General features: G+C 36.2%; 2 protein-coding genes across 4 annotated transcripts; one reads left to right on the forward strand and one right to left on the reverse strand.

The window, feature by feature from the left end:
• The first annotated feature begins 1,747 nt into the window (after nucleotides 1–1,747).
• On the forward strand, nucleotides 1,748–2,722 carry B3GALT9 (beta-1,3-galactosyltransferase 9). Its single transcript, XM_007474557.3, has one exon. It carries the CDS (start codon nucleotides 1,748–1,750, stop codon nucleotides 2,720–2,722), a length of 975 nt encoding a protein of 324 aa, XP_007474619.1.
• Nucleotides 2,723–2,859: 137 nt separating this feature from the next.
• On the reverse strand, nucleotides 2,860–19,361 carry PSMD5 (proteasome 26S subunit, non-ATPase 5). Of its 3 annotated transcripts, none has more exons than XM_001364721.5 (10): nucleotides 18,960–19,215; nucleotides 11,924–12,068; nucleotides 11,521–11,634; nucleotides 9,953–10,081; nucleotides 9,000–9,109; nucleotides 8,247–8,389; nucleotides 7,714–7,905; nucleotides 6,662–6,771; nucleotides 5,964–6,104; nucleotides 2,860–5,272 (listed from the first exon to the last, which is right to left on the reverse strand). In XM_001364721.5, the coding sequence occupies exons 1-10, from the start codon at nucleotides 19,130–19,132 to the stop codon at nucleotides 5,015–5,017; spliced, it is 1,515 nt and encodes a 504-aa protein (XP_001364758.1). In that variant the 5' UTR covers nucleotides 19,133–19,215; the 3' UTR covers nucleotides 2,860–5,014. The 3 variants fall into 3 exon arrangements, with proteins under 3 accessions (XP_001364758.1, XP_007474621.1, XP_056668006.1); XM_007474559.3 differs by lacking the exon at nucleotides 18,960–19,215 and adding an exon at nucleotides 18,589–18,727; XM_056812028.1 differs by lacking the exon at nucleotides 11,924–12,068 and having other exon boundaries at nucleotides 18,960–19,361.
• Between the last annotated feature and the right edge of the window lie 5,248 nt (nucleotides 19,362–24,609).

The raw sequence follows: 24,609 nt of genomic DNA on the forward strand, positions 1-24,609 counted from the left end.
GTTTGAGCTCAAGGTACCGGTATAATGTTTAAAAACAAAAGTAATTTAGCCAAATTCTCTGGCATATGATCATATTCCTTTACAGATAAGGAAATTGAGGTCCAGGAATGTTTGAATTGCCCACCTTGATTGGAGGTAGAATTTGAAGTCAGGTCCTCTGATTCTAGAGTCAACAGCTGTTGTTATCAGACTTAGCCTACAATGTACCCTTCATTAAATCCTTTAAATGCACACATTCCAGGCACATGACCTACAAAGTCCTACATTATTTTTTGTCACCTACAGAACAGTAATCTTATAGCTCATTTACCCCAATTACCTCACTTTATAGATGAAAAAATTGCTATTTAGTAAAGCTTTTAAACAAATTATTGATTACAAGATAAACAACCCCTGAGATCAAATCTCATGTCTTATTAACTATTTCTGAACATCAAGGAACATTTTTTAAAAAATAATTCCCTACAGTCTTAGGGACTAATGAATTAGCCAGACTGTTCTGATTCTATTACTTTGAGTTCTCTCCAAATGCAATATGATCAGGGTGTTTGTGTGTATGCATGTGGGCATTTCTGCACATCCATCAAGGAAGCTGGAACAAAGGATCAAATTGTTTAGAGAAACCTTATCCTAAAAGTTCCAGACATAAAGTGCTTCCACTTCAATTGCAAATGGAGTCATCTTGTCTATTTACTTGAACCCAACTCCACATTTGGACAAAAGTGCTTTGAGAATTCCGAATTTACTCACAGATATGCAGGTAAAACTTTATTTTTTAATGTTTAAGACATGTTATTGTTCTTGTGAGTCAGATTCAGAATTCTAGGTAGCCTAGCTTCCTCCTATAGTACCCTTGTCTAATTGCAGTATTAGTGTCTGCATTTCCTTTTGCTGCATGCGAACTTGGAAAATGAGAAATTTTGATCATGATGGATAAGAGGACCCCAGAGGATCATAGATTTAGAGACTGAAAGAATCTTAAGAGTTTATAGAGCTCAACTCTTTCATTTTACAGATGAATAGAATTTTTTCCCTATTTAATTGATGTGAAAGAGAAAATGAGAAGTTCTATTATATAAGCTAATGAAAATGGATTCTGCCTTTCTTCTCTAACTCAGTCCTTTTTCATCAAACCTCTACTGTTGTCATCCCATACAGCAAACAGGCTACAAGTCTATTGTTTTTGAAATATATTTTTATGTGTATTTCTCTGCTAAAAATTACCATGCATTCCTCTTTGGACAAAAAGCCATGCAGATCTAATTTGGTCCAAATAAGCACTAGAGTATTTTCATAAATATGGAATATATTAGAACATTTGCAGAGTTATATATACATATTATTTCATTATATAAATTATATGAAAATATTAATTAAATACCTTTGAAACATGAGTCATAAGTATGTAAACATTTTAGACTATGCCATAGCTAACAAAAAAATTGCTTGGCAAATAGAAAAATATAAATTCTTGTATTTAAAGAAAAAAAATTGTGCAGATGACAATAAAAAAAGCTAACTCAAATGAATAGTAATAAATAATTAGTTCTTACTCCAAATAATATTTCCACTAATTTCAGGTGAGTGGACAACTACCTTGTGTTCTCTTCTCATTTAGGTAACATTTTGTAAGCTGCGGACTCACCAATGGTGCTTCATTTTATTTAATATCATTCTGTTTCACGCTCTGCTCTTTGGTGCTGATTTTGTGGAAGAGTATTTTCTGCAGTCATTACCATATGTTGACATGAGAGTTCTTGAGATTAAGAACAAAGCCAGAAAATTAAATGTGGAGCCCTTAAGATATAACCTCTCAAAATTGTACATCTTGAGCCAGAAGGAGGTATGCAAGGGAGAAGATATCTTTTTACTCTCTCTTATCTTCAGTAGTCCAGGAAATGGGTCAAGGAGGGATTTGATAAGGCAAACCTGGGCTAATGTGACTAGTATAAGGGGACATCCCATCCTTACATTATTTGCCTTGGGAATGCCAGATCCGGGAACCTCTCAGCAAGACATCAACAAGGAATCTAATAAATACAGAGATATTATTGAAGGATTCTTTCTAGACAGTTCTGGGAACCAAACACTAAAGACTGTCATGATGATGCAGTGGGCTGTGACTTTCTGCCCAAATGCCAAGTTCATCCTCAAGGTGAATGAAGAGATGTTTGTGAACATTCCTAGTCTTGTAGACTATCTTCTCAACTTGAAAGACCACCTTGAAGAAATATATGTGGGAAGAGTCATCCATCAGGATATGCCCAACAGGGATCCTCAAAGTCTAGACTTTGTGTCAGTTAGTGAGTATCCAGAAAAGTACTACCCTGATTATTGCAGTGGAGAGGCCTTTATTGTGTCCCAGGATGTGGCCCGCATGATGTATATGGTTTTCAAGGAAACACCTTTGGCAATACCTGCTGATGCTTTCATAGGAATCTGCGCCAAGTATGCTGGCCTCATCCCCATCCATAGTTCACGGTTTTCTGGGGAGAAGCATATCAGGTACAATAGATGCTGCTATAAGTTCATCTTCACATCCTCAGAAATGACAGATGAAGAAATGCCACTTGAGTGGAGGGAAATTAATGATGGGAAAGCCTGCACTTTGCTTGAAACCTATTATGGGTTGGTGTCCTGCAAACTTTTAACTTATCTTGATGCCTTTAAACACTTTAATATAGCCGCTATAAAAAGTGATGCAATGTATTTTGCTAATTAAGATTTCATTTTCCAGCAGAAAATATATGCTTTACAACCTTCCCTTTCCTCTATCATAGTAAACATTTTTCCCTTTGTATTTTCCCCAAAAGGCTTAGCTTCCAAAGCCTTTGAAATTACATATTTAGACAAGAGAAAGAAATTTCCAAGCCCTTTTATTTGTGTTCCAAATACCAATATGTAATAGTTCCTAAAGAATTTAACTTAGCATAAAATTCCTTCTGCAATCAACTTGTCTTTTTAAAGGGGGAATGCATTAAAGTTATTTCTGTGAAAAACTGCCTCTTCTCATTCTTTACAGTTGTAAAGTTTCTAAAAAATGTTTAAGGACAATCATAAGTATAATTCTTTTTTTATCCCCTTAAACCCTTACCTTCCATCTTAGAATCAATACTATGTATTGGTTTTAAGGCAGAAAAGTGGTAAGGGCTAGGCAATAGGGGTCAAGTGACTTGCCCAGGGTCACACAGCTAAGAAATGTCTGAGGCCAGATCTGAACCCAGGACCTCCTGTCTCTGGGTTTGGCTCTCAATCCATTCAGCTGCCCCCCATATATACAATTCTTAATGGCACTAACTTTGCATTTTTATATCTGTGACTTGAATCTCTTTCACTTGAATTACATGAAAAAAATTAAATTATCGTAAAATGTTACTCAATACTATGTGCATGTAGCAAATACGTCTTTTTAAGCTAAAATCATGGCTCTATAATCTAATCTCAAAGAATTAGATGTACCTACTACATAGAAATCTTAGTTTTATTTTTACAGTGTACAAGTTCTTTGGATTAGCACATTTACCTTCTATGCTGGTAATTCTCAATAGAAGTTTTTCATCAAAGTCCCAAACAGGCTGCACAATACAAACAGGATGCAATGAATTCATTCATTTGGTGTTGGCACACAATATTTCTCTTATAGGATGGACAGGAACTAACTAGGATTAAAATACTAGAAATATAGAATATTAAGAGCTAAGAGACTATAGAGGATATCCAGTCTAAATTTTTGTTGGATATAAGAACTACCTCAGAAAGATCCCAGAGTTATCTAGCTTCTATTTTGTTAGAACTGAAAAAGACATTAGAGATCACTGTCATCATTTTATAGGTGAGGAACTGAGACTTACAGAGGTATAGTGACTTGCCTAAAACATACAATTGATAAATGACAATCTATATTCAAACTTCATTCTTCTGATTCCAAATCTAGTGCTCTTTATCACCACAAACTAGAATTCTTTTAAAATGGAATTGGAACATAAGATAAAAAAAGTAAAATTGGATTTGGTATACAATGTCTAATTCAATCATTTCAAAATACGATTTGAATGTCTTTTATTTCAGGAGACTTTTCTCTCGTGTTCCTGAAACGGAATCGTATTCTTCCTCATGAAACTTAAGATCTTTCCAAATTAGCACTATTATTTAACCAGAGGCAGGGGTTGTTGCCAGCAAGAATTTTTTAATCAAGTATAATGGGGAAAAAAATGGGAAAAGTCACAGATATAAAAACAGAATAGATATAATTCATTAGTTATTGCAAAGAGATATCAAAATAAGACTTCAAATTGGTTGGGAGGCTTTTTCTTAATTTTCTTAAAGTCATAGAATGTCTCATTTTCTTACAAAAGACAATTAAAACATCTCATCTCAAAAGCTCACCAAAGAGATCTTATTAAAAATGGCTTACTTGTATTATAAAGATGAGAACACATAATTTTAGGGGTCCACACAGCTTTATAAGCTAAAGAATTTGAACATCCAAGTGAGGAGGTAGTGGGTTAGAGAACAAAAAGGTTTGCCAAGAGTGGAAGAGAATTCCTAATGTAACTTGCTTCTTCCTTTTGAATAAAATAGGATTCTTTGTGACAGGGGTTATTCTCTATTTAGGCATCTCTAGGGCAAGGAATTTCCCAGCATTTGCAGTTACAAATATATATGTAGATATATTTAAGTGTATGCAGCTTTGGCAAAATCACATATATTTAGGGAAGCAGAAAAATACTTCAAATAATGACCAAAATCCTCTGCAATATGGAATATTTTTCTTTTTTGCAATCAAAGAGCTCCAAACCCCTATTCCACAATGTACCTTGAAAACAATAACAACAAATGTATAGTTGTTAGTCTACCTTATACATATCATGATAATTTCTTTAAAAGTGCAATTATGCTAAAATTATTTTCTGTCTGTTAAATACAAACAAATGAAAACAAAACAAAAACCCAAAGGTCTATGGAAGATGTCTTGGTCTTGAAGATTGGTCCCCTAAACTGAATTGTGTGGAACTCATTCTGCTCCTTCCACAGCTGTAGTTGAAACAGACTTCACAAAGTATGGGCCTTCACTCAGGTATGCTCTTAGTCTTAAATAATATTGGTTTCCAAAGATTTCTGCAATTGTTTTCGAGTTTGCAAGGGCTTTCACTAGTTCATATTTGGCATCTTTTGAAGCTTTGTCACGTTCCACAGACCGATCCATGACATATTCCACAAACCCTGGGCTGTTAAGCATAAGTTTCTGAGCCCAGGGTTGGTTTGCAATGGCCTAAAGAGCAACAGAGGAAAAGAACAACTCCTTTTTAATTTCAAGAAAAAAAGGAAGTTATTAAAATAGTTAAGAATAAAAGCTTCTTGAAGACAGGGATTATATTTTATTTGCAAAATTGATAAAAGCTCCCATTGAAAACTTAATGTTTCTCATTAAAGTCCTACAAATAAATATTATTATCTAGACTTTATAGATGAGGAAACCATGGCTTAGAGAAATTAAATGATTTGCCACAGTTACAGTTACTAAGTGACACAGCCAAGACACAAACTCAAGACTTTCTGCTTCCAAATCAAATGCTTCTTTCATTACATTATAGCATCTAATCCAGCATTAAGTACTAAGCTTTGCATATGGTGAGGTACTCAAACGACTAGCAAACAAATTAAGAAATTAAAGGAGGTTTTAAAGACCATGTGTTAGACCAAATAGGAACCCAAAGGACTTTATGTATACCTCAATTAAAATTATTACTAATTTCTGCACAAGGCAGGAAAAAAAAAAAAACAAACCAAATTCCATAGCTCATTACTACTTTTTAGATGTTTAGGTCTCATGAAAGTGAAAATTTCTATTATAAACTTAATAATAAAATCATTATCTAGTTGGCAAGAATATCTTTTCCAGATTAAAACTACTTTATAGCAATTATATTTGGCAATGCAGACTTTGGAAGGAGAACACTTACTGTGAATACTTTTAACGCAGCACAATGCAGTTCAGAGAAAGGTTGGGTGCTGATCCCTCTAAAATGTTCCAGTGGATCCCGAGTTAAAGAAGAGAACCAGCATTCTGTCATTCTTAAAAGATCTTCAGTCTGTTGATCATGCTGTAGGATAGAGAGGGGAAAATTATTCAATGTTTTCAATATGATAATGAGAGTATACTCTTGGAATTTACAACTAAAAAATAGCCTTAGAAATCATTTGGTTCAAGCCTCTCATCTTACTCCAAGCCACAGAGAGGTTAAGTTATATGCCCAAGGTCAAACAATTTCTAAGTAGCAGAACCAAGATGCAAACCTAAGACCTTAAAAAAAACAAAAAACAGCTAAGTCCTTTGATTCCAGTATCTTCATAAACATGTAGCAGAGAGTCCTTCTTTCTAATGATCGGTATCTGCCTGATTGTGGTCAAATCATTTTACTCCTCTGTACCTCAATACCCACATTTGTAAATGAAGAGACTGGACTAGATGATATCTAAAGTAACTCCCATCTCTAGGATTCTATAGCAACTCTTATATTAACACCAGTCATTATGGAGTATGCCCAGTAAGAGTGATAGCACTTAACTGATAAAAATTTATTTAAATTTTGATACGTCAAATTACATATATTTATTCTACCAAACACAGTAATCTCTACTGACATTCTCATCTACTTACTGGTAAATGAAGAAGAGATGAAATCGCATCTAAACACCTAATTTTTAATTCTGTTGAAGCATTCTTTGCTTGGTGTCCTATTCTCTTCAGCAGGTGTTCAAACCGACTTCCTTTGAGAAATGGAAACTCAGACTGTATTAAACAAATTAAACTTTGTATTTAAACACAAAGATGTTCTCTAACTGCATTTTATAAGTAAATGTACTTTTAAGAGAACAAATGGTAGAAATAAAAACATATGCCTAAGTACATGTACACTAAAATACAGCACTGATTTCAAACTCTCATCCAGAAGTATCCTTGAGGTAGTCTATAGTTCTTGTCTCTGATTGGCAGCCCTTTTGGCTGTCAACTAAGCAATATTTCTAGCACAGCTGGTATTTTATCATAGATACTGGCTGCTTTTTACTATGTGTTGCATTGTAGCCAGGATTTTGTTTGTGATCACTATCTGTACATTTTATGATTACAGTACCCCTAATATTGTTTGTAGTAAAAGATACTCATTTACAAAAACTGATAAGGCAGAACATCAAAAGCACCATTATCATTGTAAATCTGTTTTATGTAGTTGATAAAATGGACTGGAGAAAGGCTCAGTGATTGATCTACCAGAAATACAGCATGGTATAATTGAAGGAGGAAAACTCTTAATAATTAGTAGTTAATCTAGTAGTTAGGTGTCTAGTAATTTAGATTCTAGTCCCAGCTCTTCTCCTAACACTGTTTTTGATTTTGAACAAATCAATGCACTTTTTTGAGTCCAAATCTCCATCTGTAAAATGAAGTTAGAAGACTAGCTGATCAATAATGTCCCTTCAGAATTAACATCAAATGACTAGCAAACCAAAACAATTTTTATCTACTGCAAAAGGGAGTTATTAGTGAGAATGAAAAAGTGACTTTTTAGGAATGCATCCAAATTCATTAAGATTATAAAAAAAAAATCTACCAAATTTCTGAAGTCAACCCCAATGATAAACAATTAAATTTCCTTATCTTAATCAAATAACAAAATTTTCCTTTAGAAATCCAAAACAAACTGTACCAACCTGTTTTCTGTAAAACCTGTTTTCCTTCCACATTTGAGCCCAGGATCCCTAAGGTGTCCACAGCTACTCCTATCATGGTAGGATCCTGACCTTCTGCCATTTCAAAGACCTTTTCTACAAAGATTGGGTATCGTTCACATATCTGTTGAGGGCTATCCACTATTGCCAGGTTGCCAAAAAATTTGACAAATCCTAGAGAAAGCCACAAGAAAGCAATTTGAATCAACTAGCAAAATAGCATACATTGGACCACAACTAGCTTTACCTTGTGTTTCCACATAATTGAACTTTAGGAGAAAAATAACTAAATATTCTGGGCATTAGAAGACATTTCAAAGATAATGCCAATAGCAACTCCCAAAAAAGGGAACCAAAATGGATAGAATACAGACTTTAGCTTCAGAATATAATAACCCAGTCATCTCTTAAAAGGAGTCAGTCCTAGATCTTTTTCTTTTCAAAGACTAAACAACAATTTTAAATAGATGATTCTGTGGTTGCCTCTATTACAAAGGAAAAACAATGTCAATTACCTGGCAAATAGAAACTGGAGAAAGGATCTAAATCTGCCCCAACAATGATATTAGAAATTTGATCAATTATTCCTTCTTGGGCAAGATATTGCCGTCCATGATGAGTGTGTGCCAGAGATGTCACCATTTCTATACAGGTGGCTCTGCAATATATAACATAAACAGAAGAATTTTAATTAACTAACAGCAGAGTCCTTTTCTAGTGAACAAGAATTTGTATAATTTCAGATTAAAAGCATTTCAAAAATGACTCACTCCAGATAAAATATTCAAATGCTACTCCTAACATTCTATGATCCTGTGACTGTTTATGGATACTAAATTAATAACTGAGACCACATTTATAAAACACAGGGTAAAAGGTATGTCTTGATTTTTCTTTCTCCCAAAGTGACTTAGGTTTACAATGGCTCCTCTCAATTAATAAATACTAAGAAATCACATAAGATTATAAGATATAGAGCAAAAAGGGACTTTAGAGATCATCTAGTCCACCCCCATTCTTCTATGGATGAAAAAAATTAAGTCAAGAAAAGTTGACTTCACCAAATACCCACAAATAAGTAGGCAACAGAGCCATGACTGTCATGACTGACAAAATCCAATGTTCTTTGTACTATACCAGGGACCTTCAACAAAGACTCTTGACAAATATTCCTGGACAATCATTTCTTCTAAAGCATCTGCTAGGATGCCGATTCAGCTAAATTCTAGGCAGAGGTTTGCTTTCCAAAATCACATTGTTTAACCCACCTGACTAGAACATCATCACCAGTCAGCTCTCTAATGAGCTGGGTTACTAATCCGCTGTCAGTACAGTATTTTAAGGATTCTGGTGACACAGAGGAAATCTCCACAATCAGCTAGAGTAAAACAAAAACAAAAACAAAAGCAGAGATGTAAAAGGAGCCAACCAGTGTAACACTGGTTCTCAATTTAACCTAAAATTAAAGACTGAGGGAAAGTAAAGTAGCATCTTTATTTCTAAAGAAAACCAACACATGCCTCTACCCTGAGCTTAAAACTTCACATAATGCACTATCAGTAAGGAAAAAATTATGACATTTTTAAAATCTGCCCTATGTTTTAAAGGAATGATGTAGGATGTTTTAGGTTAAGGTAAGAACAGAACTAGCAACAAAAATTTTTAGTACTTGATTTTAATCTTATTTAAAAGCCAACCTAGCTTGCTTGCAGACAGTCCACAGTTCAGCAATTAGGTTCGGTCTATTCACAGGACATTTGAAGGATTCAGAGATGGAGGGGATGCAGATAATTCCCCCTCTCATTTTATAGATTACAAAACTAAGATGAAGTGACTTGCTAAAATAAGAAAAGTAGAAAGTATAAGAGATAGGACTTAAATCCATTATCAACTATACTATGTTGCCTCAATTAGGCACTTCATAAATGTTTGTGTGTGTGTGGGGGGGGTGTCTGTCTTCCTTCCTTAATTAGATTTTAAATTCTCCATGGACAGGGACCCTCAATCCTCTTAAATTTTCGTATCCCAGATTATGTAGCAATTAGTCAGGTATACAGTAAACAAATACCTATTTACTGGTTGCTCTTTATACTAGAGTATGTGTTATAACTTGTCAATATTAAAATTCAGCAAAAATTTCTTGGATCATCTTGCTTCCCATAATAAGCTCTTTGTGTATTTTGGTATTAAGATAAAGTATAAAGAACAGTTTTTATCTTACCTCATAGACCCTATATCGTACGATGTCACTTGTTTTCATTACATTTTTTAAATCATCTAACAGGCTGCTTCCAAATAAAGACTCTAATCCAGCTTGAGTTAGGGCTATTCTCGACAGTGACTTGATAGCCTTGCAAAAAGAAAGTAATTTTCTCAATCATGTAAACACAGGAAAATAATAGTAACATAAAACTGCTTTATGAAGTGCTTCACATACACAATTTCATTTGCAACTCATAATAATCCAATAGGGAGGAAGAGTTATCACTTTCTCTATTTTATATATTGGGGGGAAACTGATGATCCAAGAAGTAGTGAATACCATTCATTATCATGACCATCACCCCCTTAAAAAAAATCAGCTTCTCTGCTTATTTACTTTATCTAGGGATATTCTAAAGGGGATTCTTATTCAAGTATTGGTTGAACTTGGTTTATTTCTGAGGTGCCTTCCGACTCCTGAGACCCTGCAATTTTAGAACTTGTTTGACAGATATAGAACTTGCTCAATGTCATATGGTTGGTGGTAATACCAGGCCTTGGGCTAGATTTCTTTTCACTATGCTAGTAACCGAAAATAGCAAGTTAAAAAAATGAGATACTCCTAAACAGGTTTTAAATTAAATTACTAACAACTATCCACACATATCCTTCACCATTCATTATCATGACCCAACTCCTCTTTCTTTTTAATTAAGAAAAAAAGACCTTAATAATCTCTGCTTATTTAATTATGTTGGGATTTCAACAAAAGCAAATACATCCATACTTAATTTTAAAGTAATGGAAGTCCACAGACTACTTACTACAGTTTATACCTCCAAAAGTGAAAACACCCCCATTTAACACTCAAGTGTGAAAAGCCACTTGCAAAAGCGGGTGACAACTCAGAAGTGACTGACTGCCCCCTGGGCAGTGCTAAGCAAATTTAAAGTCTGCAATTGGTCCCCATAAAGTGGAAGAAGGGACAGGAAGTGATGTGGAAAAAGCACTATAAAAACCCTGAAATTCCTGTCCAAACTCACTTTCTCCCTCAAACTTGGCTTTGGAGGATTCTGGTGGGACCTCGGACTGCTCCTGGTAAGACTGCTCTTGGATCTTCCCTTTGGATGAGTGGGTGACAATGTGGGTGAGTGAAATAGCTGACTCCTTTCCTGGCTTTTGGAGAGATTAGTTTCTGGATAACATGGTTATTCACTACCAGATCCTCTGGCTAAACAGCTCTCCAACTAAGAGCCTCTATTGGAGAGCTAATTAGGCCAGCCTGAGTTGAGCCAGGCACCAGAAAATCATTAGGGTGATAGGCTAGACTGATTACTCTACCTTCCTTCACATCTCTCTATTTTACTCTTTCTCTGTTTTGTAAATAAAATTGCTAAATAAAAGGTCATTTTGACGGGAGTTATAATATTGGTGACCACATTCTATTATATTTAGTCCAACCATAAATTGTAACCCCTACAAAGTCTAGAGGTATTCTAAAGAAGATTCTTATTTGGGTATTGGTACCTTCTAATTCTGAGAATCTCTGTGATTTTAGAATTTGTTTCATAGTTCTTGAATACTCACCGCTTTAGCTATAGATAATTTTTCTCCACCAATGCAATAAATTATGTCCTTCAGTAACTCAGGACTATTGAGAATCTCGGTAACAGCCTCTGAATTTTCTACAATTCTTCCAACCTAAAAAATTACAAGATATTAATCAGGAACAGACTCCCATCATAGGATGTGTATTATAAGAAAACAGTAAAACTATCTGCATCTGAATAATATTATCATTCAATCCCTTAACAAAATTTCTTGTATTATGCATTAAGGATTATTACCACAGCAGTATGAGTCAATGTAAATGCTGATATCAATCCATTCATAGTCATAAATAGATTGTAACTGTCTTTAAACACCCACACCTCTGTAGGAAAAGAAAAATCTTGTGAAGGGCAGCATGTGTACTATTAAAATTCCATACCTGGGCCAGAGTGAGGATTACCACAGCATCATCAGGGTGAGATAGTCCCCTGTGCAGTTCATCCCTAAGGTTTCGGGCCACGTAGACTGGTTCCATAGCTTGGAGAAATCTCTCCAGAATGGACACACACAAGGTAGTCTGCTCCCTGAAAACCAAGACCCATCATTTATCAAGACGGGCAGAGAGGAAGTCATACAGGGGATGAGTGGCAAGGTGATGAAGAGGTCTGTTAAATTCCAGTATTTTCATTGACTCTGATCAAAACTGATTTATAACTAGCACCTGACCTATAACTTTGCATGTGTGCACAAATAAAATTGATTAAATTTGGGAGGGACTGCTTTTGTTTTACTAGAAAAAAAAAACAAAAACCTGTATTTGGACAGCTAACATAATTTCTGGTCATATAGTTCACTAATAAGAAAACTTAGGAACTTCTGGTCAAAAGGCATTTTATTTCAAGTATTTTAGTACCCTGTTATGTGATAGGTACAATGAAAACTGAAAAGTAGATCCTTGCCCCTATGCAGCTTTACAAGTATATGGGGGAAACATGTCTGAAATATGTATGTAACAGTCCGAGAACAAAAGAGAATTAGAGAATTAAATGTAATAGTGTGGAACAGGGAAGATATGCTATAACAAAGCCATGTATGTTATATAATACACATAATCAAACAATAGTATTTAACAACTAGTGACTTCTAGTCACAACTAATTAGGTCTCTCCTCTACAGTGTTTTGTCTTTGGGGCATCAGTCTTTTCCATTTAATTCTCTTCCACATCAATCCTCCCAAAGAATCTGTACCCACAACATAAGCTCAGTTAGCTGCTTAGGGTGTAAAGCAGGAATGCCTAAGATGAGGAGAAAAATGTGTCAGATGGTACACAGATTGGAATTAGAAGTAATTAAATGAATTCTAGTCCTGCTTCAGCTGCTTTTTTTTTTTTATCATATAACCTAAGTTATTAAGTCATTTCATTTTGTTGGACCTGTTTTCCCATATGCCAAATGAGGGCAATAGAGTCAACAAACTTCAAAGGGTTCTTCAAATTCTAATATCAAATTGTTCTCAAATTCAGAGGGTATACTATATTCAAGGAAATAATTTGGAGGCACATATTCATGCCACTGATTCAGATTGACATAATATCCAAACTTTTAGTTTTCTTTTTATATAAATTTCTGGTTATATTTCTCACTTTTACTTCCAGATTAAAAATAGTCCATTCCTTATCAGTTCCAATTGGCCTGTAATCTAGTATGCCTAAACATTGGTCCCAAAACAACCATTCAATAAATATTTATCCAGTAGCATACAAGTTAAGTGGAAATGATAACACAGATACACATACTGACACTATAACATATGAAACACACAGCAAATGAAATGAGAGATAGGAACAATGTGCTATGGGAATTAAGAAAGGGGATTAAAGAAGAGTAGACTGGAAATCAGATATAGAGTTCCAGGATCTGCTACCATTAGATTGTATATGATCATAGGCAAGTCATTCAGGTTTACTCTCTTAAACAAGAATTAAATGATAACCAATGTTATTTTAAAAAGCAATATGGAAAAAAAATTAAATTTAAAATAGAAAATTTTTTTTTAAAAACACTATGGCATAGTAAACAGGGGAACTGGAGTTGGAAAGACTGGAACCAAAGTCCCATCTTTTAATATATACTAGTAATATTACCATAAATAAGTCACAACCTATCAGTAGTACTGGCAACTCTTTAAGACTACTTGTAATATGTTTATGTGCATTGGTAGGAGTTTCCACACAATCCCCCAAAGAGATGAAATCAAAGGTCCAGAGCCTCTAAAAAGGTTCCTTCCAACTATAAAATTTCGTGATAATCAGTGGTTCCTGGTATGGAAAATTAGGAAAGGTCTGAAAGCAAAGTGAGCATTTGAGCAAGAAAAGGGAGGTTATAGGTAGAAAGAAAAGCTATCTGTTGTAGATCAATGAAAAAAAAATTCAGGCCCTGAATTATAGTGATGACAAGGAATGGACAAGAAAGAACAGATATCTTAAGATACTGTAAAGGTAAAAGCTGTAGGGCTTTCTGACTAATTGGATTAGCAACAAAGAGAAGTTAAGCACTTAAGTCCGGAAAGTCATAATAACATTAATAACACTCCTCTCTGAGGAAAACTGGAGTATAATTAGTAAATCAACAAGCATTTCTTAAGTATCTATACTATATTTTAGGCATGGTGCTAAGTACCAAGGATAAAAAGAAAGGGAAAAAAAGTACTTGTTCTACAATTATGTACAAACAAAACTGACATAGGATAAATTAGGAGTAGTTTTAGAGGAAAGGCACCTAAAGTTAAGGAGGGCTAGGAAAGGCTTCTAGCAAAATATATGATTTTATCTGAGCTAAGAAGAAAGTCAGGAAAGGCATAAGGCAAAGATGTAGAGGAAGAACATTTCAGGCAGTTAGGGCAGTCAATGGAAACACTTAGAAGAGGAAATGTCATACACAAGGAACAGTAAGATCAGTGACAATTAACTGCAGTGTATTTGGAAAGGAGAAAGGTAGAAGACAACAAAGATAGAAAAGAGCTAGATTATAAAAGAGTTTAAAAGCCAAACATAGGATTTTATTTTTGATTCTGGAGTTTACTTAATGAGGAGATGAACAAGAGTGACATGTCCTTTAGGAAGATCAATTTGATACTAAGTGGAATATCAGTTGAGGTCTGGAAAGTCTAAGACGAGACAGGGAGACCAACCATTAGATTATTGCAATAATCTAGGATTGAGGTGATATGGGTTTATACAAGATGGTGGTATAATTAGAAGAGAAAAGGAGGCACATATAAAAGATGTCATGAAGGTAAAATCAACAGGCCTGGGCAAGATTAGATAGAGGTGAGAATGACATGAGAACATTAGAAATGGAATGACAGCAGATTATCAACAAATAAAAGAAATTTCAGAGTTAACATGGATTTGAACACTTATGGGTCTCACTTATGGATGATGGCAAGATAAAAAAATATGACCATCTTTATATGTATTTGTGGTAAAGTGGAAGAATACGACATGGGAAATGAAAAAAATTGAAGAGTTGGAAAGTTAAAGTGTTTGAGGGAATATCAGCATTTTTGATGAACTCCTCTAGTATGAGGGCAGAAATCAGGAACAAGAAACTATGAACCAGACAATAAACTCAATGATGGAAGGAAAATATCCTATGGTGATATAGACTAAATAAGCCTCAAAGGAGGAGAGTGATGGTAGAGGAAGTGTCTGAAAAGTGGCCATAAGGAGCAAAGAATAATCCAATTTTTCCAGAATAGTCAATAAATCTGGGGAAAAGGGGGGATGGGGCAGGGTGAAACACTAGTATTAAAGTAAAACCAATACTTGAGTTACCTCTGTGTCATCAGAAGGGAGCCAAACTCAGTGAGTACAAAAAGATGGGTAGAGAAAAGAAAAGGTTTAAGATGAAGATGCCTAATTTGTTATCTATTAAGTAGGTATTCCAGTGAGCCCTGTGCTGTAAAGCACAGTGGGGAAGGCTGAAGTAATCTTAGAGAGGGAGGTTGTGGGAGAGGAGGAGATTGGGGTTGAGTGGAATGGGAATAAGGGAGCGATCAGTGGGAGAATAAGGTTTAAACAAAGGGAAACAGAGGTTGGGTTAAAAATCACTGGGATGAGTGTGTATGACAATGTGGAAATATGTTGGTGATTGAGAAATGAATTCAAATAGATAAGCACTGTCCACAGGAACATGGCCTTTAGCAGGCAGCCACTTGTGGCTGGGTGCCCACAGCTTAACAAAATGGTACAGGCATTAAATATAAGCCATTTCTGTGTCTTATATTCATGTGAATATGTTCTAGGGGAGAGTTTTGTTCTTTGTTTTTCAAATATTCTTTCCCAGAGAAGGGAGATATTACTTGGGTGAGGATAATCAACAATTTACTAAGTGTTTACTGTGTGCAAGACATTGTGCTAAGTGCTCTCCTAGAAGCTTAGGCACCATGCTTGGTAACTTTTGGAAAATTTAGAACTTGAGCTGAGCTTGAAGCAAAAAAAGACTTTGGATTAAGAAATGAAATGGTACCATCTTCCTTCTTAGTTCTTCTCACTTAGAGGAAGGTGGGGTTTGAAGAGCTATTGAAGCTTACAAAGATCCTCTTCATATTTAGATTTACTAAACTGGGATTCAAGGCCATCTATAACCCAGCATCATTTTGTTTCTGCACCTTTCTTTTACACTACAATTCTAAATATACAAAGTACAAGCCAAGAACTATCCTTGCTCCCATTACATATATTCCATATTTTCACAGAATCATGGAATCCCATAGTCAGAAGGGGATTTCAGAGATCACTCACTCCAACCTTCTGAAATAGAAATCCTTTCAATAACCTCCCAGACAAGTGATTATCTGGCATTTACCTGCATTTTCCACTGCCAGGAAATTCAACCTTATGAATTAGTCAATTTCCTATTTGCAGTTGCAATTGTTGGGAAATTATTATATTTATTAGAAACTGGTCTCTCATTAATTCCCATCTATTGGCTCAACTTCTATACTCTGGTGAAATAAGTGTTAATAAATTCAGTTCAATAAATATTTATTACGCACTTATGCTAAGCCTGGGGATACAAAGACAAAAACAAAATAATCCCTGTTCTCAATGAATGTACAATATTCTGGGGGCAAATGGAGAATGCTGAATTTGGAATCAACCCCTTCTACTTAATAGCTGTTGGTCCTTGACAAATCACTTAACCTCTCAGGCCTCAGTTTTCTCATCCGTAAAATGAAGAGGTTGTACTGTAGGATTTGTAAGTTTTCTTTCAGCTATAAATCTATGATACTATGAATCTATGTACACCGCTAAGTATATTACCCTCAAGAGAAACAGAAAGGTTTGGAAGAAGGGTTGATTTGGAAAAGAAGATAATAAGTGGCATTCTGGATATGAAATTTGAAATGTTGGTAGGATAATATAGTGGATATATCAGATTAGAGTTAGATATGTAGATTTGGGGACTGCCCACACAGAGATGAACCCACATTGAGTGGAAGAAATCAATAGGAGCATATAAAGAGAGGAAAGATCATGGACAGATGCACCTTAGGTGTCAGCCATGATTAAGGGGTGAGAAATTATAATCCTCAAAAGGACTGAAAAATGCTCAAGACAGTTAGGAAGGGATCCCAAGTGATAGCCCTTCAAAAAAGCTATCATGTCAGTATCTAAGTCTTTCCTTCTCATGCTCCAGGGTTTTCCTACTCTGAACCTTTGTTCACTTCCTTTATATACAATGTCCTTCCTTTATGTAGAATGTCCTGCCTTTCTGCCCCCAAAACCCTGCCTGCTAACATCCTTCTTGTCCTTCAATCCATCCCTTCTATGAAGTTTTCCTTGATTCCTCAGAGATGAGCTCCTTTCTTTGCACAGGAACAATATATCTCTGATATAAAAATTCAACTCAAACATTAAAAACCCATATATTGGAAACATGAAACTAGTCCTAAGGCAGTACAAATTTTAGGAAAGGCATAATCCCCATTCTCTTGGACTTTATGGTCTAGGAAGGGGATAGGGGAGAGAATTAGCATGCATACAAAAATTTTAAAATACTCATGCATTTAAGACACAGGAAAGTATAATAGAAAGCTGGTCTTAGAGCCAACTTATCTTGGATTCAAGTCTCATTTCTGATACGCTTGCTACAGAACATTGAGAAAGTCACAACCTTCTCAGGGTGCCAGCAACTATGAATTGCAGATAAATTCTATTTATCTATTAAATGGCTGATCAAATTCCTACCCCTTTTGTACTTAATCATGTTCTAATTTTGTATTGTCTTACTGCCCCCCACAATAGACCATCATTAAGTGTAAAGATTACACATTAATAATTATCTTTGTATCCTTTCTTGTTTCTGAAAAATTTTCCTCCAATCCCTCCCTCATCCTTGTATGGAGTATCTATCCTTAACTGACAGAACTTTAAGCAACACTGCTTGTAATCAATGTTCTGTGTTCCACATTTTGTATTTTAAAGTTCCTTTAGTCTCTTAATATTCTATGATTCTAAGCAGCAAAACTTGGATTAGAACTAAGATGTATATCAAACTGTCCCTCAGAACACAGAGCAAGACCTAGGCTTATTAACACTTGTGAACAAATAAGTGAGCTATGGGGAAGATGTAATCTAGAAGCTGGAAGTGACTGAAAGAGAAAGATGGAGAAGTATGACAGAAAACAGACCAGTCTGCATAGTACAGGAATGAGTACCCTGAGATTCACCCATTCAACTGTTATTAAGTAACTATTATTTGCAAAACTTCCTGTTTTACAAATGAGGACATTTATCCAGTGACAGAGATATAATCTGAACCCAGGTCCTTTAAATGTTTCCACTGTATCACAATATTTCATAAATAGATGAATACACGTATACAGATAACAATACTAGCTTAGTTAGCTAGGTAAGTAAAATCTATGCATACGACTTATCTCACTATTAGACTGAGGATTCCACCAGGGTTGGGTCTTCTCACTGTTTTCTATCTGTATCAAACAAAGCCTATTACATGATTGGCACAAAGTAATGCAAAGTGATGTCTCAGGAATGGAGGCTTAACGGTCGACCCGGTGCTGGAAGCAACCTTAACCTGTTTAATCCTAGCGAAGAACGACCCGTGGCTCCGAGAGGGGAAGAGATGTGCCCGAGGTCCCACAGGTTAGAAGCTGCACAGTCACGTCTCGAACTCGGGTCTTCTGCCTCTGGAGCCTGCGCCCTCTCCTCCGAGATCTAAGATCAGGCGCCAGGCAGGGCCTGGAGGGTGGCGACACCGGGGCCTCTGGGCCCCTTTCAGGTCAGGGAAATTCTTAGGCCTGGCCTCGTCAAAACACACCTCCCGCGGAGGCCCAGACCTGGTCCCGACAGCGTCTCTATAGCGACAGAAAGGGCCACAACAGGGCAGGACGGAGGGAGGCGCTCTGAGGGGAAGGATCCCCGCCATCCCCCCGGGGGTCCCCTCACCGGTGATTTGCGTTGAGTAGCGAGAAGAGAGGCCCGAGCCGAAGCTCGGCCGCTTGTTCTCGGAGTGAGCTGAGCGGCACGGACTGCAGGGCAGCCTGCAAGGCCCGGAGTTCCTCCAGCGGCGCCTCCAGCCGAGCCACCTCCCGAAGCAGAGCTAAAACCCGGGCCGCCATCTTTCCAAAACTCCGCGTAAGCCGGCGCCACCTCTAAACCCAGGCAACGCGAGATTTTGAGCGCCTGGAGTACGGTGGCCGACAGACTGGGGCTGTTGCGTGGGGAGCCAGCAAGAGGAGGCAAATCACTCGCTTTTTTCCTCCCGCCTCCCTTGTTCAAGTAAGGTCGCGATTGGCTGTGTATGAAAGCTAGCCCTATCCCTAGGTCACACATCTTGAGTAGCAGGGGCGAGCCTCTTCTCAAACTTTCATCTAGCCTTAAGTCAGTGCTTGAGTATGTCATTTACGGAGATGAGAAAAATAGGCAGCTGGGTCAGTCATTCTTTTAATTTCTTCTTTCTAAAGGGCTTTTGATTTGGTGCTTTCCCCTTCCCTTCTCCCTCTACTCCCACCTCACACCACCCCTGTGATTCAGTATCTTCCTTCGTTGCAAATCTCTTCAAAATCTATCCGCCGAGTTTTCAAAATGATGTTGCTTCTATAATGGATCTCTTCTGTATGCCCAGCTTCTGGTTCAGATGCCCTACAGTGGATAAATTGCTTAACTCAAAGTAAGGAAAAACGGAATCCTACCTCCTACACTTGCTAGCTTTGAGACTTACCTTCTCTCACCGTTTCCTTGTCTGGAAAATACGGAATGATAATGATAATGATGTCAAAGAGTAATGTTGGAAGGATCAAATCAAATGAGATAGTGTATGTAAATTGTTTTGCAACGCTTAAGGCACTATATAAATATTCGTTATCATTCCCGACTTTATTAAATTACTTTTCTGCTTTCTCCTGCAGCATGTCATATACTGAAGTGTTAAAAATACATAAATTCACTGTTTCTACTATGGCATTTCATTACATCGGTTCTTCCTGAACCTTTCGGTGCATCTGTGGTCTTATCCATGAGGGTACTGTTGTGGAAAGGGCATGAACTTGGAGTAAGAAAGACCTAGGTTCAAGTCTGAGCTCAGACACTTAACTAGCTGTATGGCCCTGGATAAGTCATTTAATTGCTCTGTGCCTTGGTTTCCTCCTCTGAAAAATGAGGGCTTAGGGTTGGAGTCAATGGCCTCCAAAGATATTTCAAGTTTGAAATTTATGATCCTGTTATTCCTCCAACAGAGCCTATAATAACCCAATATAATTTACTGTGAAATTCTTGTCTGTGTTCTTCCATAAATCCTCTTTTTGTGTGGATATGGCACTTTTTGGAAGACTATCTTAAAAGATGGACCCTTTTTTCCAGAGAGAAGTTTTGGGTCATTAAAAAAGCACTTTGTAATTTCCTAAATGTCACTCTCCTTTTTAATTCTGAACTCAGTTTATTGTCTCTCTGCTCTCTCTATACAAGTCATATGTACTGATGAGCCAAGATATATGTACTGACATACTTTGGTAGTGACTGATTTAAATGTCCCCTCCAGATTAAATCCATATATGCTTTGTACTATAGGGAAGAGGATTGCAAAAAAATTATTAAGTTGAAAATTGTGTTCAGAAGCCTGAAAACTTTCTATAAGAACATTCAGAAGTCTGGGCAAAGCATGAAACAAACCTCAACAAAACAAAATAAAATGAAATTTATTACATTCTAATAGACAGTAAACAACTGCTGAGAATTATTCTCTGCCATTGACTTGTTAAAGGTAAAAAAACTATCTTAAATTAGAAGAAATGATAAAAATAAGACTATATGGTACTTAATCAAGAGAAGTCCAACCTGACCTATTTAAATAAGCTGAAAATTTTAAATGTAAAAAATAAACATCAGGACAAATTGTCACAATTTCCTAAAAAGCCAGTGTAAATCAGCCTCCACCATTACTAAATTTTAAGGTTACTTGTGCAAACCAAATAATAAACATTACCTTGGGAAGTAAATGCAATTATTTATCTCTATTTTACAAGTGAGGCAAACAGGTGAAATGACTTGCCTAGGGTCACACAACTAGTAAGTATCTGAAGTTAGAGTTGACCTCAGGTTTTCCTAACTCTGGATCCAGGACTTTGGCCACTATGCTACCTAGATGCCTCTAATGGAGACTATAAGAGCCTAGAAACCACCTTAGCTGGCAAGCATTTTATCTCTTTGCCTGTCTAATTTAATCCCAAAAGCATTAATTAAGCATCTAAAATGTGCAAAGTACTGTGATAAGCACTGGGGATAGAAAGCAAAAAATAAATAGTTCTTGCCCTCTATGAGCTTATAATCTTTTTTAAAATATAAAAATAGACATTTCATGACACATCATCTTTTTCATAGAATGTTGCCTATATTTAGAATGCTTCCATTAATCTTACAATGATTTGGATAAGGTAGATATAATTGATCAGAGATCTTTTTTGTTAATAAGAATGTTCATAGGTGAAGGTCCACCAAAAAAGGGGTCAGATACAAGGATGTGTGGTGAGTTCAGTGTAACTCAGCCCCTTAGTGGAACACCCTACCACCAATGCTGACTCATTCCAAATTTTCTGGCTCGCTGCAGCTCCACCTCAGAGCACCCTCAAAGCCTTCAGCCTAGCTTCTTTCCAAAATAAAAATAATGAAAGATTATAGTTTTCAAAGAGATATGGCAACAGAGCAGGACTAGACAACGCCACTTTTGGCTTCAGTTTTGAGTGAGCTTTTTAAAAAATTGTACAGCCGAGTTAAAACAATACTCCGTTACAAGGATACAACATGTTTATAGGAAAGTATACTTATTTATAGGAAAGGAAATTTTAAGGAAGGAGAGACAGATAATGAATACATGGGTTAGGCAAGACATTCCCTAGGAGGTGTAAAGAGTTAAAATTAAGACCCTGAGCTAAACCTTAAAGGAAGCTGAGAATTCTAAGATAAAGAACTGGGAAGGGAGGACCCTAGGTAAAGTACTCAAGATAGGAGGCAATGTCAAGTTCTCAAAATGGTAAGTAGTACATTTTGGTTGGAAGGCAGAGTGAGTGAAGTGAAGTTGTGAGAAACAACCCAGAAAAAGTAAATGAGAGCCAGACATGGCAGCTAAAGGCAACAAAAGTTTAGAATATATACTAATATTTAAGATCTTAGAGTAGAGCATGGTGAAAGATTATAAGCAGTATGACCTCATGAAACAACAAGAAGCAGTAGAGAAAAAATATATAGAATCAGTAAGATAAGCCCAAGAACATTTGAGGATAAAACTGGAAGACAAATAATTGAAAAACAGAAAGAAAAAAAATCTTTCAAGATTTCTGTGACTTTTTTCTTGATCAATGACACTGGAGACAATACCATTCATTAGAATCTGATGAAGAAAACAATGATAGGCAGAGCATATAGATTTGTAGGTGACACAATTTCAAAGGCATTGAAAGATTAATTCTCAAGAAATCTGGAAAGACTTTTATGAAGTAGTACAGATTAAGCAGAATCAAGAGAATATACAGTAACAACATTGTAAAGTGAAACAATTTTGAAAAAATTAATAACTATTCACTGCTTTACCAACCATGATTACAAAGAACTGATAATGAAGCATTTGATAACTACCTCCAGAGAGAGGTGATAAATTCAAGATGCAGAATAACCCATGCATCTTGAGGAGAATTTGTTTCGCTTTACTTTGCATATTTGTTACAAAGATATATATATATATATATATATATATATATATATATATATATATATATATATAGAGAGAGAGAGAGAGAGAGAGAGAGAGAGAGAGAGAGAGAGATTTTTTTTTTCCATGAAAGGATAGGAGGGAAAGAGGGAGCAATGATAGTGTAGTCATACTGGCAAGATCCTACTCTCAAGCATGTACTGAGCTCTCCCTTCTCTGTGCCCTTTTTCAGATTGTCCTCTTTTTTTTGTACCCTTTTTACCTGTTGAATTCCTATCTACCCATAAAAGCCCAATTCATATATTTACCTCTCACAGAAATCATTCCTTCTGCCCATTCTGGGCTAAGATTGACTCAAGTTAATCTGGCTATATAGGTTTACTAGAATTGTAACAAGTATTTGTTAATTAAGTAAGCAATAAAAGATTATTAGGTATAGGTGAATGAAGAGCTGAGTTTGAGAAAGCTGGATTTCTTCTGCTCCTGGTGTAATAAATCTTAGTGAATGCCCTATTAAGAAGAAAAAAAAACAACTAGCTTTCCATTGGTAGCAAGGATCTTGATAAGTGCTACTAACATTAACGGTAATAATAATAGCCAGCATGTGTCCAGAACTTAAGGCTTGCAGAATGTTTTATATGTGTTATCTCATTTGATCCTTACAATAACCCTGGAAGGTACTTCCTCAGAATCACAACTAGTAAGTAAATGAGGGAGAATATAAGTTCTTCACAACTCCAAATCCAGTCCTTTATTGATAGCCTTTATCTCGCAGCTGCCTTGATATCTGCAGTACCACCTCCAAAGGACCACTTCTCCTGAAAGCCAAATTAGGAAAACAGACATTTATTAAGTGCCTACTGCATGTTAGGCACTGTGCTATAGTTACAAAGAAAGACCAAAAAAAAAAAAAACCCTAAACAAACCCAAAAAACAATCCTTGTTCTCAAGAAACTCAGTTTAATGGGAGAGATAACATGCAAATAGCCATGTACAAACATATCTATATATAGATATATGAATGAACAACATCCTATGGAAACAGTGAGCATCCTATTGCTAGCAAACTCCTCCCTTTTGTTTCTCTTCTTATACTTCTATTATTTAATAACTTCCTAGAAATAAACCATCCTTAACTCCTGTCTCCTGTTCTGTTACCCCATCCTTTTTAAGGCTACCCACTCTCAAGGCCCACAAAAGGCAACAACAAGGTAGTACACATCTCTTAAGTGCTTAGGATGTGCCAGGCATTGTACTAAGTATTGCGAATACAAACACAAGCAAAAAGAACAATTTCCACCCTCAGAACTTACATTCCACTGGGATAAGACAGCACACAAAAGGGAACTGAAAAGATGAGGTGGAGGAAGGTACATCCAAGGGTGTATGGTAACAAAAATCCTCAAGAGTCCAAAACAGAGCCAGTAGAGGAACCCTTTCAACTGTGCCCTGTGAAACTCTTGTTCTATAATAGACAATGTGCCCTTCTTTCTGGAATTCTTCATCTCATATTACTTGTTGAGACTTGGTTTATCCTATATATTAATGTATCTCTGTCCATCTTTTCCAGAACTGAATGAACCTGAAATGAACTCTCATACCACTCTCCTCTCAACATACTGATACTGGAGGAAATGAAATACTCCTTGCTCCCCATTGCTACTTCCATATTAATTTTGCTACCCAAACTCAGCAACTATTCCTCATTAGGAGTTCACTCATTTTTTTTCGATACTGATCAGAGGGGCTATAGCCTAGCAGTGCTCAAGACATTTCCCACTCCTTTCTCAAGAAATTTAGTACTCACTCTCTTCTCTCTTCCCCTACTCCATTTCCTATGCCAAGGGATTTCAATCTTCCTGTTAATTCTCCCTCACACAACCCAAGCTGCCAGTT

The sequence above is a fragment of the Monodelphis domestica genome, chromosome 1, assembly GCF_027887165.1.
Source record: "Monodelphis domestica isolate mMonDom1 chromosome 1, mMonDom1.pri, whole genome shotgun sequence".
NCBI classification, from domain to species: Eukaryota; Metazoa; Chordata; class Mammalia; order Didelphimorphia; family Didelphidae; genus Monodelphis; species Monodelphis domestica.

Bases quoted from the DNA above. Each gene is read 5' to 3' on its own strand.
- B3GALT9 (XM_007474557.3), top strand. From the start codon at position 1,748: ATGAGAGTTCTTGAGATTAAGAACAAAGCCAGAAAATTAAATGTGGAG.
- PSMD5 (XM_056812028.1), bottom strand. From the start codon at position 19,346: ATGTGTGACCTAGGGATAGGGCTAGCTTTCATACACAGCCAATCGCGA. The intron at 7,906-8,246 runs GTAATTGACATT...GGCTTTCTCTAG, and splicing joins CTCCAGTTTCTATTTGCCAG to GATTTGTCAAATTTTTTGGC. The intron at 6,772-7,713 runs GTTGGTACAGTT...CATTTCTCAAAG, and splicing joins ACAGGTTTTACAGAAAACAG to GAAGTCGGTTTGAACACCTG.